Source organism: Coffea arabica, chromosome 2c, assembly GCF_036785885.1.
Source record: "Coffea arabica cultivar ET-39 chromosome 2c, Coffea Arabica ET-39 HiFi, whole genome shotgun sequence".
NCBI lineage: Eukaryota > Viridiplantae > Streptophyta > Magnoliopsida > Gentianales > Rubiaceae > Coffea > Coffea arabica.
This window is the reverse complement of record NC_092312.1, coordinates 72,615,917-72,633,238: the sequence shown is the minus strand read 5'-3', so window position 1 is coordinate 72,633,238 and position 17,322 is coordinate 72,615,917. Positions and strand designations below refer to the sequence as shown.

The 17,322-nt window shown below is 35.1% G+C and overlaps 2 protein-coding genes across 2 annotated transcripts; both read right to left on the bottom strand.

Annotated features, from left to right (window-relative positions):
- Positions 1-327: 327 nt before the first annotated feature.
- On the bottom strand, positions 328-1,831 carry LOC113727830 (galactinol synthase 2-like). Its single transcript, XM_027252193.2, has 3 exons — positions 1,360-1,831; positions 939-1,259; positions 328-826 (listed from the first exon to the last, which is right to left on the bottom strand). The coding sequence occupies exons 1-3, from the start codon at positions 1,687-1,689 to the stop codon at positions 473-475; spliced, it is 1,005 nt and encodes a 334-aa protein (XP_027107994.1). The 5' UTR covers positions 1,690-1,831; the 3' UTR covers positions 328-472.
- Positions 1,832-8,501: 6,670 nt separating this feature from the next.
- Positions 8,502-10,143, bottom strand: LOC113727829 (galactinol synthase 2-like). Its single transcript, XM_027252192.2, has 3 exons — positions 9,644-10,143; positions 9,207-9,527; positions 8,502-9,083 (listed from the first exon to the last, which is right to left on the bottom strand). Exons 1-3 carry the CDS (start codon positions 9,968-9,970, stop codon positions 8,724-8,726), a joined length of 1,008 nt encoding a protein of 335 aa, XP_027107993.2. The 5' UTR covers positions 9,971-10,143; the 3' UTR covers positions 8,502-8,723.
- Positions 10,144-17,322: the final 7,179 nt, after the last annotated feature.

The window sequence follows — 17,322 nt, the reverse complement described above, 5'->3', positions numbered from 1 at the left end:
AAGAAAAAGAACACTTTAATTAGGAAATAATAAGAGCCAGAAAAAGCATATGCTATTGAAAGAAGCTGTGTTTAGGCCTTCTAAGAATGATATATTTTCAAAATTAGATTTCAGCCTCTATTTTATCCAAAACCCGCAGCCGCCAAGCTTGTAGAAAATACAGCTCTCAGCAAAAATCGTCTTGGTCAATTAAAGAAAAATCTTAAAATTTCATTAACATATATATAATTCATATTCATGATTCGAATCTATACAAAACCAAGCAATGTAATACACAAAACATGATTCGAATCTATACAAAACCAAGAAATGTGAAACACAAAAAAAAAAAAAAAAAATTCAATCTCTTATGAAAGAGCCATCCTTCTAAAAATGCTGGAAGGCCAATTAACAGGACGATGGATTTGCTTCATATATCCATATACATAATTAAAGTTCTCTCTCTCGATCGATGAAATCACAGCTACATATTTCAGGCTGCGGATGGGGCCGGAATGGAGCGAAGAGCTCTAGTTTTTAGACTCCTCTTAGCATTAGCTTCACCCCTAGTCGTCACAGCAACATTTGCAGAGGACCTCTTGTAATCCAACGCCTCATCGTTGTAAATATCCCACCAGTTCTTCACTAGCACCTTGATGTCTTCTCTATCCATGTTGGCTTCCTTGCCCGTGTACCTCCATGGCTTGGATCCAGCAGCACAGTAATGGACTACCTTCACCTTTTCCAGCTCAACGTTCTCCCGATGTCTCCATAGCATGGCCAAAACCAAGTTGTAAGTTGGCGGAATTGGCCTATAAACATCCCTGAAGAACATGTTCAAGAAGTCCTGCACATTCACCACCACCCAAAAAGAAAAAAAAAAGTTACTAACACAGTAACCAACCAAACTAGAAGAAAAAAAAAGGATTGCTATAACTAAATTGCGATCAATTATTTACCTGCTCAGCAAAAGGGGTAGGAGGGGTAATCTTGAGGGTGCTCAAGAGGTCATCATATGTGGGAAGACTGGGCTCATAAACGAACATGCCGGCGTTGAAGTAAAGAGGGGGCTTAGGACCCAACTCTTGAGGCCACTGGACCTTATCAGGGCACTGTTGACAGTACCCAATCTGGTATTGTGGGGTGTGGCTCCAAGTCTTCTCACAGAAGCAGTCCTTGACGGCATAAAAGTATCCCCCTGGCAACTCAAAGAGGTGATCTATGTTCTCAAACACTTGAATATCACCATCCAAGTATATCATCTTGCTATACTCCACAAACTGCATCCCCAAAAAAAAAAAAAAATCAATTTCCGCCACAACTAGGCATGATTTTTCGCGTTTCAAAAAATTCATAACGTGCATGAAAATAAACACTAACCTCCCAGATGCGAAGTTTGGAGTAGTTGATAACGTAGTAGGCCATGGCAAACTGAGTCTGGTTTTCAGGAGGATGAACAGGCTCGATCTCCCGGACTATACAGCCCTGGTTCACCAGTATGCGGCGGTGCTCCTCCGGGACGTCAGGCAAAACTGCAACCACCAAAGGGTAGGCAGTTTTAACCTTCCTCAACCCTTTGGCCAAGCCAACCACACCCTTCACATAGTCACCGTTCCCTGCCAGAAATGTAACGTAGGCACGGCTAGATATACTAGCAGCCTTAACAAGACTACCAGGGACTGGTGCACTACTAACGGTATCAGGAGCCATTTTTTCCTCTCTTTCTTTTGCCAAGAAAGTAATCAAATGAAGAAAGTAAGAGATGATTCAAAAGTAAAGAAGAAGAAGAAGAAGAAGAAGAAAACCTTTTGTGTAAAACTAGGAATTGCTATGAGAATTCAGATGCTTTCGTTTGATGTGTTCTAGGTTCCTGGCCATGGGGTGGTTTATATAGGCGTTGGTGAGGACCTAAAACAAAGGAAGAAATCAAGATAGTGGATTTGCATTGAAAATGAAATCATGTTGGAGCTAGAACATTTGGTAAATTACGTGGATGAATCTTTGTGGATTACCGACATAACTGACGTCGTACGTTCCCCCCCATTTCCAGTCAGTTTCATTTGAATCTGGATTGATACTATTTTTTTCCACACTAAATCCAGACTATACATCTGGCAGAGGATTCGATCCAACGATGATCTGTTCCTTGGGATTAATTTCTGGAAATGGGCGGTGGAGCTGAAAGGGCCATAAGGATTAATTATAATCGAGTGCATTAATGAGTAATCTACTACTTAGCAGAAGAGACTTGGCCTCGTCCATATATTAATTCTTTTTCCATTTCGAGAGTAAGTGATTTTCCTCTAATACCCATAATTAATTAGATTAATCAGCGCTTGATTTGTTTGTTGGATGTGAATACGTGGGAGAAATTTGAAGATTGAATGAGGTGAAAATCTTGGTTGCAGTCGCAATCGACGGGATGAGACAGGCTTCATTTCTCATTTGGTCTATTCTCTTATCTTCCTTCACACGTTCAAGTTTGATCCATCAGTCCAATTTCTATCGTAGAAATTGGACTGATGGATCAAAATTCTATCTTGAAAGCAGGTCAAAATTAAAATTTACAAACTAACTAATTCTTATTATTATCCCTCTATTGCACATAATTTGTTAAACATTTTTAAAGAAGAATACCTGAAAATCATAACGGATGTAACGCACTAACACCTGAAATCTTAAATACCAAAATTTAAGAATAAAGATAGTAGTAGAAGATACTAATTTGGGAAATTAATCACGTAATTTACTTACATTAAAATACAATTAATGGTTAGAGATTTTCACAATTCTATGCTTTTGCTATTACTTTCTTTTTCCACTCTCAAGTTCAAAACATGAATATCCAAAATGATTAGTCATATTTGCTACGGTGTAAATAGCAATCCACTTTATTTCAACATTCGTCCCAAACCCTTCCTCTGCATCACTAGGATCATAATTCAATAAGAAAAAAAAAATCCATCTGTCTAACCAGTGCTCATACGGCACTCATTAAAATATATTTTCAGACGTTATATTTTTAAAAATATAAAATTAATTAAAAAATTTTTGGTATTAATAAAAAGTGTTAACATTTAATCTTTCAAAAATATCCTTTCAATGGCCTTACTATCTAATAAAGCGTGAGCAGCGCTTTGGTGTTAACAAAAAATGTTAACATTTATCCTTTCAAAAATATCTTTACAACATTTACTATTACCTATCTACATTTTATCGGAAAAACCTCCTACACTTACATAAGTATCATTGCATTCTTACATTAACTGATTAACTAATTCACTAATGAACATTACATCACCTTCCAAAAACCTCTTTAACTAATTTTTTATTTTATACTCCCTTCGTCTCACTTTGATAGTTCCGTTTCTTTTTTCGCACAATTTTTAAAAAAAAAGTAATTAACTTTGTTGGAAAAGTAAATTTAGATTGCCATTTTTCTAAAATACCCTCACATTATATAGAGTACAACTTTACGGGAACTTGAATTGATGGTAAAAAAAGAATCAACTCTCATTAAATGGGGTAGGTTTATAGTAACAATAACTTACATTGAATAAGGGTATTTTAGAAAAATTAAAATACAACTACATTCTTCAATTGGAAAGTGGACTACAATTTGGGACAGACGAAAAAGGAAAACAGGGCTATCAAAATGGGACGGAGAGAGTATATTTTTTATTATTTGATTTTTTCTAAAATATGCACAGACATAGTAGTGTATACCTCACCCACTAAAATACAAAGTAAGTTAGATGAACGTTGGACGCGTTGACGATTATCTTAAAACAGCTGTTGGAAAAATCCAAAAAAAAAAAAAGAAAAGTGATAAAGTCGACGTGGGCACCCCTTGAACTCAACCTGTGAGTCTGTGACTACATTTGCATTTGAATAACTGCCACCGTCACCGACAAAGGACACTAAACCTCACTTGTTGTGTCCTCCCATCAGTCCCATGAATCCCACAAGATGGTAAATACTTCCACGTGGCAGACAAGGAGGTCTGCTTTCATTTTTCTTATTTTTAATTTTTGAGGACGATGCTTCACATTTTTTCATTCCCAAGCGATGGGAATTAGGTGAAGTAGGATCCACAAAATTGCGTAAAGATCAACGGGGTCCATTGGAATTTGATACTTAAACATATTACGCTTTCCGGTGGAAGGCACAATTCTTAAGTGTCCAATACTTGTAGGTCCAAATATGGCACCCTCTTATTAAAATCTTCCCTAATCTTAGAGGCCATATCCATAGTAAATTCTCATATTATATCCGTGTAATATACGTTCGTACATATTATTCAAAAAAAAAAATCAAATGTGATATACTTTAAAAATATTTAAAAAAATACTTGTATATTTCAATTAACCATATACAACACATAATAAGCTTTGAACGTATTATACTTTAAAAAAGTTTCAAATTTGAATAAGGACAATGACATATCTTTTGACTTATATATAAAATACGAGCAATATATACCATAACAACCATAGATTTATACATATTTAAGTAATAAAGTGATAAATTTTTAATAAATTTAACATCTCGTATACAAAAAAAAAAAGTTTAAAATGAGTATAAATGTAGCACAGTATTCGGAATTTATAGTAAATTTATCCTCAGTTTTAGTTTCATAACTTTCAAATATGTTCGTATTATTCACGTACAAATTTATATACGTAATTTTTTTTGAATACATAGCTTATATCGAACTTTTAATCATATTTTTTTTTAAAAAATCACGTAATATGTGCACGTACAGTATCTCATATTATACGCGTCACATATTTTACTGACTATAGCCATATCACCATCATACGGATTCACCACATCTGCAATTGTCAATAATAATTATATCACGAAATATAAGCACTAACATATATTATTTGTAGCAATTTCACCGTCGTATAACATAACTACCGACATAGTGAGTATAGATAAAAGACAAAAAAAAACAATAAACGTGTATATTAAAATAATAACGTGTAAAAATATAACAACTTTGATAAATATTGAAAACTCAATTACAGCCATTCTTTTTTTTTTTTTTTTCAACACAGGAGTGTCCGGGTCAAGACCCGAAGGCGGTCCGACTAATCCCCTGCGCCCAAGTACACCGCCACCCAAAGCGCATCGAAAATTAAGTGGGATTCGACCACTTGACCTTGGAGTTCCAGAAGAAACCCAAGACCAGATGGTGTAGCCCCAGGGGGCTAATTACAGCCATTCAATTAGAAAAAAAACGTATTCATCTTTCTACTCCCAACTGTCACACCATCCCAATTTGAATTTGAATGATTCAGCAACCGGTACAGTGACTCCAAATTAAATGCGCTTCACCGAAAGCGATTGGTGGGGTCTGGGTTTTCCGTCTTTTTGCTTCGCTGGGGATGGCAGTTGGGAGAGTTGAAGTCTGAGTAGTCCCTTTTGAACTTTCAGTTTTGTTAGTTGGTCCAGTGACCGAGCTAACACGTCTATGTCCTTTGAATTCTAGGTAGCCTTTTAGATAAGGTGACGGTTTGTTTAGGATAAACTGTTGGACAAAGACAGGTAAAACCAACGAGAAATCTTTACCAAAATTCATATAGATATGTTCATTGACTGATGACTTTCCACACTTCTAGATCTCCTCGAATATTCCATGGTATATTTCTTCTATCGTTAGAAGTAATTTAATTTCTTCTCTAGGTTAAATTAGGTAATATGTTCATTTCAACCTTAGCACGGTTTTGTGACAATGAAGTATACTCAATGGTCGGCTATTTGATTTTTAAAGGTGCCCACTCCTATAATAAAGGTATGGGTTAATTACATTTACCTTCCCTGAGATTTGACTAAATAACGAATCGATCCTTGAAATTTGATCAAATAACAAAAAGATCCCTCAAATTGAAAGATGTATAACAAATATACCTCTCCCGTTAGTTTGTTGCCGTTGACTGTTTGGGTTAATTACATTTACCTCCCTTGAAATTTGATCAAATAACGAATCGATCCCTGAAATTTGACCAAATAATAAGTTCCTCCCCAACACTAACTTCTGTCACTTATATGTAACGGAAATAGCCAGAGAAAATTTATAGAAGCAATGTAAAGGTTCACTCAATCCACCACAAAAATGAGACAGGCATGATTTTAAAAAAGTGAGACCATTACCAGATTCTCAAATATCCTTTGACTACTGAATCGGCCATGACAAAGTGTTTTGTGTAGAAAAGCCTTCTGCTGGTTTGGTTTTACAATGGGTTACTAATAAATAGAGTAAAATGCCAATAGAAAGCTGGTACTTCATTTATATAATATAGGAAAAGTATAAGGAGCCGGTACATTATGGAAAGAAAAAATGCATACTACATTTTCAACCCTCTTATTCACTGGAAATTTTAATTTTACTTTATCTTTTAAATAAATATTTTTTGAAAAAATGGGTACTTTGTTCATATAATTGGGAAAAGTTGTAAAGCACTGGTATTTTATGAGATAATGGGTATTACCCCATATAGCCCAAAATTTGTCACACTATTTCACCAAATTACAAAATACGTGTATGGCAAATTTTACGTTACAAGGTCTATCAGAATTTACTCTGGCTATTTCTGTTACATATAAGTGATAGAAGTTAGTATGGAAGAGGAATATGTTATTTGGTCAAATTTCAGGAATCGATTCGTTATTTGGTCAAATCTCATGGGAGGTAAATGTAATTAACCCATAATTTTAACAGTCAACGGCAACAGACTAACGGGAGGGATGTATCTGTTATACATCTTTCAATTTGAGGGACCTTTTTGTTATTTAGTCAAATTTCAGGGATCAATTCATTATTTGATCAAATCTCAGGGAAGGTAAATGTAATTAACCCTAAAAGTATTTGGCTGGTCTGAAGTATGCTAAGGTTAAAATCTATGCGCTTGAATTGTTCAATACCTAAGGCCCTGTTTTCGATTGCTTTAAATTTTATAAAATCTAATTATAAAAATTGATTATAGAAATAAATCAGAATCACCAAAAAAAACTACTCTTTCGACGATTACAGATTTTAACTTTTTTTTATTATAAAAAAATTTATAATCGAAATACAAAATGAATCGAGATTGTCACAGAAACCGATTATTTAAAATTAAAATCTATAATCAATTAAAAACAAGCTCTTGGTCAAATTTGTCTTTTAATTTTCTTCTTACGTTGCTCATGCTTCTTCAATGTTGTCAATGACCAAGGTCTGAAAATATGCTTTTGCTCAATATTTACGCTTGCTTGGCTGTCGTAGTAAACCACAAAAGTACAAACTCAAACCATAAGACCATAGGGGTAAAAAAAAAAAAAAAAAAAAAAAAAAAAATTCTATGAAGAATCCAAAACTGGATGGCTGGCCTCCCGTTAGAGCTGAAAATTGGGCTGGGTTACATAGAATCTTCCAGTAAGTAAAACAGGTTAATCCACACTTTCGGACTTGGGCTCCAAAAGGAGGAAACCTGAACTTAGTCCAGAAGCTGGTCAATAATAGCCACGAGGAGGACCCCACTGTTCCTCAAATGAGTTTTGATCGGGTTGTAATATATTTGTTTGGGTTGTAGTTTATTTCCAAATTTTTATTTATTTGTATTATTAATATATTTTTCAATCATCATATTTTATTTTATAAATATCACATAAAAAATATTATTTCAACTAATCTGTTATCCAAACACACTATACTTTTTAAACATTATAAGAATGTAATATTTATTGGAAAGTTCTACGGTTTTATGAGATTGAATTTTCATCGTTAAATACAGTATAAGATATATTAATTTTTAGATTATTTAAAAATTTTAAACCACTAAATGATAATACAATATAAAAGTAGATTAGTTACTTAGCCTTTAAGTAAATTCTTCCTTTTGTGTTTTATCATCATCACACGATCGAATACGTTGCATGGCCCTAAACAGACCTTTGTTACTAGCTTTTTTTTCTTTCCTTGAGTCTTTAATTTCTTAATAAACAATATCAATTTCGTTCATTCAGATAGCAACTCGGCCTTTAGATCACAGTGATTTTTCAAAACTACGTAATGAAATAACTAACGTCCTTTTTTTCTTTCGAAGCTCAAAGAGCTTACGTCAATTTTTACAAATCTAAATCCCGAGAGAATTCCAAAAGCGGGTATCCTTTGAGGTCCCACAAGAAACTTATAACTACCAACCCAAACCCTTCCAACCTGTGGGATGCATCAAAGGGGATGACACCCCAAACCTCCACAACGGGAAGCCTGCTGCTAAGCCCAACTGGAACCCAACCCCCCAGAGGCGATGTTTCTTTCTTTCGAAACTCAAAGTGCTTACATCAATTTTTATTAACGTCCTAGCTAGCTAAAAAAATGGTCTTCTAATTTTTTATTTTTTTTTTTGGTTTGCCAGAACATTCTTCTTGGCTCTCGTCGACATTCTAGGGAGTAGGGAGTTCAGAAAATAGTAATGATACTAATAATAATCACGAAACTGTTACCGGCCGTAGTAGACAACAGGAAATGACAATTATATCTGAAACTCGAAAAGCTGTTCATCAAATATATCGTCGAGTTTTTACATAACAAACTTACATCAAGAACTCAGCAGAATCTCCTGGATCCTACGGAAGTCTTCCTTTCAAGAGTTTAAAGGAGACCATTAACATAGTAACAGATCTTTGTATCCCTCAATACCTATATACATTAATAGATTGCTAGGAATAATCCCATAATAATAAGCTGTTTGTGATCAAGCGGCAGATGGTGCAGCAATGTAGCGAGCAGGTCTAGGCTTGAGTGTCTGAGCTTCGGCTTCAATGCCAGTTGCTGCTGCTGTGCCAATGCTTGAAGTTAATGATCTCTTGTAGTCCAATGTCTCGTCGTCGTAAATATCCCACCATTTCTTGACAAGCATTTTGATATCTTCTCTGTGCATGTTTTGCTCCTGGCCAGTGTACCTCCAAGGCTTTGATCCAGCGGCGCAGTAATGGACGACCTTTACTTTTTCCAACTCAACATTCTCCGGATGTCTCCATAACATGGCCAAAACCAAGTTGTAGATCGGTGGAATTGGCCTGTATACATCCCTAAAGAACATGTTCAAGAAGTCCTGCACCATTACGCACCCAAAAAACAAAAAGTTAATACCACACTTGACTGATCAAAACTGAAATTGACTTCTTTCTGTTTTTGCCAGAAATTTGTGACGATTAGTTTTTTATCAATTTGTTACCTGCTCGGCAAATGGGGAAGGAGGGGTGATCTCGAGGGTCCTTAAGAGATCATCGTAAGTGGGAAGACTAGGCTCATAAACAAACATGCCAGCGTTAAAGTAAAGAGGGGGCTTAGGACCCAACTCCTCAGGCCACTGCACCTTGTCAGGGCATTGCTGGCAGTAGCCAATCTTGTATTGTGGGGTGTGGCTCCAAGTCTTCTCACAGAAGCAGTCCTTTACAGCATAAAAGTACCCATCTGGCAAGTCAAACAGGTGATCTATGTTCTCGTACACTTGGATATCTCCGTCCAAATATATCATCTTGCTATACTCCACAAACTGATCCCACCCAAAAAGAAATATGCATCAATTTCCAGACCGACTTATTATAAAACCAAAGCAAAAGAAGAAAAAGAAACCTCACATAAGATTTTATAAAATGATAGCTTGCTTACCTCCCAAATGCGAAGCTTGGAGTAATTGATGACGTAGTAGGCCATGGCAAATTGAGTCTGGTTTTCAGGAGGATAAACCGGCTCAATCTCCCGGACTATACAGCCCTGGTTCACCAGTATGCGGCGGTGCTCCTCCGGGACGTCAGGCAAAACTGCAACCACTAAAGGGTAGGCAGTTTTCACCTTCCTCAACCCTTTGGCCAATCCAACCACGCCCTTTACGTAGTCACCGTTGCCTGCCAGGAAAGTCACATAGGCACGGCTAGGCAGACTAGCGGCCTTAGCAAGACCATTGGGCACTGCACTACTAACAATTTTAGGAGCCATTTTTTTTTTTTTTTTTTTTTGTATGTATGTATGCGGCTTAGGTTGTTGAGATTTGTCTGTTGGTTTTTGAGGCTTTGGAAGAGAGTCAAAAAGGAAATGTTTTTGAGAATGCTCAGACAATGATGCAGAGATGAATTGTTTGGTGAGTTTGAGGTGCCTGGCATGGGGTTGGATTTATAGAGAGATTGTGGAGGAATAAAAAAATGGGAAAGAAAATAAAGAGGTGGGAATTTTCATTAGCTGCTGATGACATGAATAGTTAAACGTGGATGAATCTGGGAGGATCAGGGACTTGCTTCCATACAAGTGTGGAACCTGATGTCATGATGGCAAGGACGAATCACTCGCACGTCAAAATCATGTGTTCGAATTTCACCGTTGATATTGATATTGATGTAAGATCTACATTGGCGAACGGTATTAATGGATGATCTATAAAAATTCATAAGCGATTTTCTAATTTCGAAAGTAAATTTTAATATTCATAATGGTGATGGAGCCGGACTTTGTTCAAGCATTTTTTGTAACCAACAAAAGGGAAAGAGGAGTGGCAGCTATGACCGACAGCACGACGTCGTTTTCAGCTCATGTATGTCAATCGATCGACGCGGCCTAGATTTCGGTGTGGCCGTTAACTTGTTCAACAGTTAAGTTAGTTTGAGATGAAAAGGAATCGGTCCGTACATGTGGCAGCTGGATTGGATCGAACGGTCACCTGGCTCTTCGGAGAAACTTCCGGAAATTGGGCGGCGGATTTGAAAAAGGCCAATTAGGATCATTAAATGCGGATAACACACACAAGTGAGGCGGTAAATGAGGTTTGACTGAGACGACCCATCTTAGTGAGACGACCAATGTCATCGTATTGTGACATTACATTAATACCCTATTGTCGTTATTTCCATATCCCTTCAAATTTAGTAGGTACAGTTGATATTTGCATAAAAATTGAGGTTAAATATGGTAATTTGCTTATTATGTTAGAGAAGTTTTAATGAAAAAAGTTAATTTTCAAAAAAAAAAAAAAAAGAAGTTGATTAGGTTGTGTGAACACGCGGATAGAACATTTATGAATCTCTCATCCTTCCCTCAAAAAAAAAAAAAAAAAGAAGAATCCCTTATCCTGATTCTCAGTCAATTTCATCCGCATTAGTTGCACCGTTTAAATTATTAGGAAATTAAAGATTCTGAAACAAATTTAGGTTCATCATACATGTATCTATTCAGTTCTAATATTTTTTTCCCCCACAAATTAGGAAATTTTTAATTGTTAACTAAATGGAAAAGCAGGAATAATCCAAATACTAATTGCAAACCATTTATTTTGTACTCTAAAAGGCGTTTATCCAAATACAAATTGTTCATTTCTTTAAAAGCAACACTTGAAATTAATGACGTATTATATGGTTGAATCAAATGTGATAAAAGATTTTACTTCTTAATCTGTTTTGTATAATTTTCACAGATACGTACCTTGGTACGTAAAAATATATACAACTGTCAATGTGACCTTACTCCAATTAATGATCAAGCTCGACACATTCTTATTAGATGTGAGTTATTTAGTCTAATTATATGTGCTAATTCGTATCTCACAATTTGTACATTAGCCTGTGATATTGCTAAATTGTTGATTATCTGCCAATAATGTGATTTAGTTGCAATAGAACAAAAAAAAAAAAAAAAAAAGCCCTACATAATTACGTAACATTAAGTAACAACATTTTACTTATTAAAATTAAAAAAAAAAAAAGATTTTCATTAGTCAGCATACTTTCCATTCGGCCTCTACATCCTGCGCCATGCGTGCATGCGAGCTTGAACAATGATTGTAATTGCTATCAGCTCCATCAATTTTCAAGAATTGTCAAAAGTACCTTCATATATATATATATATGTGTGAGTGTGTGTGTGTGTCAAGATCAAATGAAGAGAATTTTGCAAATTTAAGAAAGGAATAACTTTAGAAACCTTCTTCGAGGTTTCTAACTATTGCACTGGTCTCTTTTGAAGTTTTAAAAATTTTAGATACCTCCCCTAAAACTAATTAGCTTGTAAAATGTGTAGCAAAATTAAAAAATAATAATAATTGATCTTAGGAGAGAGAAGACAACGTGGTTCCACAAATGCGGCTCATATGTTACATTAGTTAGTTAATCTATTATAAAGCATAAATTATCATTTTGATAAAGTTAAAGGTAAGGATTGTAAGTGTGTATGTTGACAAATGCAAGGCATCAACTTCTGCTACTGCATTTGCAACGGCTACTTCTATGAATACTTATACAACAACAATAACAAATAATTGAAGAGTTTATGCAATGACATGTCATATTTTTCAATTTATGTATGATTAGACCTATTATTTTCACTGCAAGACTGTTATTTGGCATGATCAATAAAAAAAAAAATTAAGGAATATATGTGCAACTAACAAAATAACAACAGTTTCAAACTTGACCATCAAAAAAGCCTTTCCTCTTATGGTAATTAAGATTCTCTCACAATCAACAGATTGTCAACAAGCATTAGAGAGCACTTGAAGTCTACTCACACCTTTAGCTGCACAATCACTAAAATTCTCATGGCAAGTTAGAATTTTTCTTTTTAGTTCTAAATAAATTATGCTTACTTCTATTTATTCATTTAGGTAATGTTCTAATTAATTGATTAAGCCTGCATAATTGCCACCTTGTAAGCTCTAAGGCTAATCTATCCGGTCATTTCATTAAGTTTGATGTAAGCATTGGGTCCTGGAAGGGGAGGTATCTAAAATTTTTGAAACCTCGAGGGAGACCAGTGTAACGATTAAAAACCTTAGAGGAAGGTTTTTGAAATTATCTCTTTAAGAAATTTAAATAATGCATGGTTTTTTTTTAACACGCCTTTTAGCAAGTGTAGAACCAACATCACTCCAATGTTTCCTCTCCTAAGAACCTTTTTTTTTTTTTTTTTCTGACAGAGTGGGTATTTGGGTCAATTCTTACGGGATCCGACTAATCCCGCTCCGATTCGGGTGAAGAAACCCCATCCTCCGAACGCGTTAACAATGAGACTCAAAGCCTAATTATCAGAAAGATCGTCATATCTTAAACAGGGGGAGCGGATCGCTCGAACTACCCTGCCGGAACCAAAAGCTTCTCACAATTAAAAGATCAACATATAGTACCAAAAAAGTGAAAAGTGGAAATAAAATATTTTGCCTACCTTTGACCACTGCATGTTGCTACGTTACCATTGGCCAGGGTTACTCTACCCCCCATAACACCTCCATTGACTGCCGCCAACCGTCACCGACCAAATACCTATCTTAATTACCTCACCATCCAAAATCCGGCCACGTGGGCAAAGCTTTTAAACGTGGCGGAAGGGTAGGATTCCGTTTCCTCTCTGTTCCGAGCATGCGTTTCGCGGAAGATAAAATAAAATAGGAGCAGCGGGGTCCACATTTGAAGCGAAAAGTTTAGTGGGGTCCACGAAATTGATACTCGGCGTGTTTACTTACTCCGCGGGATCACAGAACCAAGCCACGAATCATCAGATCAGTAGTAAGGGGACGTGATTGTGCCACGTAGCAGGAAGAAGCGCACTCCCACTAGTCTCTGTGAAGTTGCCGAGTTGGTGTGGTGAAGTGAGGTGTAGGTCTAGTGTGTGACTGTGTGTTTTTTTTTCAACTTTTGTAGTTTGTTAGTTGGTCTAATGGAAGAAAGAGAGCTTGCTAACTCAAACCACAAATCTTGGTGGGGGCTTTGGATAAGAAAATAGTAGTAATAGTTTATTTGGGATAAAGGTTGGACTACGTAGATTGATGCTGACTGAAGAAAGTGAATCAAAATTAATGTGTGGGGACAAATGTGTCTAGCGGTGCTAAAATCTTCCAGGTATACCTAGAATCTGCAATGCATATTCTTCAACGATTAGGGAACTATTTTTCTGTCAATACAAATTAGTTCAATTGATAAGAACGAATCAATTTTTTTTTATAAAATATCGCGTGTTTGAATTCGTTGCTAATAAGAGAATTGTGTTGATGAACGATATAAAAATCCCCCGTAAACGATTTATGATTGCGGAAGCATGATCTGGTTCATAGCAGTTATCGAAATCGAGTCCATTCAAACTTTCTTTTTTGGTAAAGAAAGAAAAAGAAAGAAAAAGAAATATATTATTCCGGTGTAGGCTAAACCAAGTGTTGGTTGCAAAATTATTGCTACAAAGAATCGAAAATTTGTCCTCGTTTATGGTATGAACTTTGTAGCCGACACTGAAGTAAAGGTACCTCAAGATGTCTCTCGAATATATTCATTTCCTTTTTTTCTGGCTAGCTCCAAAGATTGATTTGATTCCTTTCTTTCTTTCGCTTTTAGTTGCGTGCCCAAGAAATGTACTCCAAGAAAAATTTTACCCCTCCAATGCGTTTTATTACTGAAAAAAGAGCTCCCCGCCAACAAAAAAAAAGAGAAAAAAAGAAGAAAATACGTTGGTGATAACCTGTTCATCTAATGCCCAAGGAAATGAAGAAACTCTTCACTCCCCGAACTTTTACTTATTTCAAACATATAAAAGGCGGGCACTAAAAATAATCGTGCGGATCGAGGGATTTGACGAAAAATTTTGAAATTCCCTCCAATCCCTCGACTGATTTAAATTATCTAGAAGGTATTTAAATTTATAAATCGCAAAGTATTATAGTATTTAAAATGTACTTTTATAATTGGTAATTTATAAATTTAAATGCTAAATAATTAAAGCGATATGAAACTTAAACTTGAGCTTTTTTAATGTTGGACAGACAAGTCTCTTGACGGTGGGCTTTCTTTAACTCTGTATTGAGTGACTCATATAGTTGTCGGCTAACTATGAACTATGTCAGGCCCAGCCCCAGACATGGCCCCTTTAGGCAAATTATGCCTAATTATAGGGGGGCAAGAATTAATTTTGTTTTTCCTTAGGCTACTTTGGTATCTACACGTATTTCTAAAATAATGCTACTTAAAAAATCACATTAGTATTCAATTGCCATCAACCCAATTAAAGCGGTTCAATCTTCCATCTCAAACTCTTTAATCATCAAAGAAATCAATTACTCAATAAATTTCAATGAACAATTAACTTCATGTCGCATATATGAGACGAAATTCAAAAGTCATAATGATTTGAAAATTCCATCTAATTTTGATCCATCGAGTCCAAATATCGATCTTAGTCATGTAACACTCACTCTGTCCCATTAAAAATGTCATACTTTTCTTATTTGACTATTTCAAAATATTTATTATGCATGACATTTCTAACTACTTTGTACTCTCTGAAATTCACCATGTTTGATGTTTCTAAACTATGTCAGGCCAGCCCCAGACATGGCCCCTTTAGGCACATTTTGCCTAATTATAGGGGGGCAAGAATTAAATTTTGTTTTTCCTTAGACTACTTTGATATCAACACGTATTTCTAAAATAATGCTACTTAAAATCACATTAGTATTCAATTGCCATCAACCCAATTAAAGCTGTTCAATCTTTCATCTCAAACCCTTTAATCAATTACTCAATAAATTTCAACGATCACTTAGTTTGAAAAAAAAAAAAAAAACTTAGTTTCATGTCACATATATATGATAGCTATCAGACGAAATTCAACAGTCATAATCATTTGAAACCTCCATCTAATTTTGGGTAGAGTAGACAAGCAAAACTTGTCACAAATTGTCTTTCCCTTGCATCAAACTTTCTTGAATTCTGATTGCAACATCTCCGATTATGGGTGATGGCAGGGTCCATAAGCTGCATCAAAGCATCCATTAAACGTTCTAGTCAATAAAATAGCAAATATGTGAATTTTTTTCGAAGCTTATAATTCATTTTCGACAGCATTTTTGTATTATAATTTAAAGAAAAAAAAAAACCCATCTCGTTTCTTTTTCACAGCTTCTTTTTTTTTTTTTTATGCCTTAAAATCTTAAGAGATGAAGAGGGCAGAAGATAGATACATGGATCAGTAAGTAACTACAGGAGTGCCAATTTCTGGACTGCAAACGCCATGAATTCTATAATAGAGATCAAGGGCATAGGATGCATGATTTCTTAATGTGTTAGGCTCGTAACATATACCACCAGGATTTATCCCACTACAGTCGAATTGGCCGCATGAATAATCCAAGAAATCCTGTAGCTTATCATCCGGAGCACTAACACTTGCAATACACCACAATTCGTGATAATTAAACAGCATGAAGAATTTTCAGAACAATAATTTAGTGACAAAATAAGAGAATTGGATGAATGGCATAGCATCTATATGGACATTCGATGGGAAAATCCAAAACAAAGAAGAAGAAGAAGAATGTTTTTAATTAAAGAGGATTGAAGGAAGAAAAACTTACAGTGTTAGAGCACATAGCATGGGAGAGAATCAAACCGAGGATGTAGAGTATAGTTGATCGATTCTTGCCATTGTTTGTTTGTATATTGCAATTGTAGATTGTGTTGTCCTCCTTTCGTCCACTTTGATGGTCTTATTTTTCGTTTTCATTCCTAATTTAATGTACTTCATTATCAATGATATAATCAATCTTGTTCATTAATTGTTTTGATTCATTGCCTTAAATGATGTTAACTTTCCATCAATATTATTGTTGTAAGCAATGTAAAGATATACTAATGGTTAGCTATACTACCAATATTCATGTAATGATATTTTAGGAAAATAGTAGACTAAATTTACTTTTTCAATAAAATTAACTAATCTTTTTTAAAATTGTGCAGAATAAACAAAACTATCAAAGTGAGATGAAAGGAGTAATTTTTTTTTTCCAGGATTGATATTCTAAATAGTGAAAAGGGAATAAGGAAAAGTTTGAAAATCCAAATATTAAACCTTACCATTGCATTCATGACAAATGTAGCTTGACAAAGCCATGGAGATTTAATATTAGTTGACAATGTGAAAAGATCCAAAAATCAAAACCACTATGCAATATTGTTGGTATATTTGTTGAAACATTTTGTTGTATTTTTCCGTTCTTTATTAGAGATATTTTAGGTTCTAAGATTTCAATTAATCTATATAATGTAACCCTTCAGTTTTGAATCTTCATTATAATTTTTGGATGCACTTGCAGATCATTTTGAATTTTCCATCATTAATCGTAGTTATAATACTTGTAAGTGCACCCTTTATGTCCTTTTTTGTACTGACAATGGGGTGATACACTTCTTTCATGACACAAGTTTGAGTTTTGAATAGTTCTTTATTACCCTGACATGACAACGAGGAGATTTAAGTTCTTTCTTGACTAACACTCAAGTGGAGCAACAGTTCACTGCTAATTAGCCATCATTCTTCAATTATCT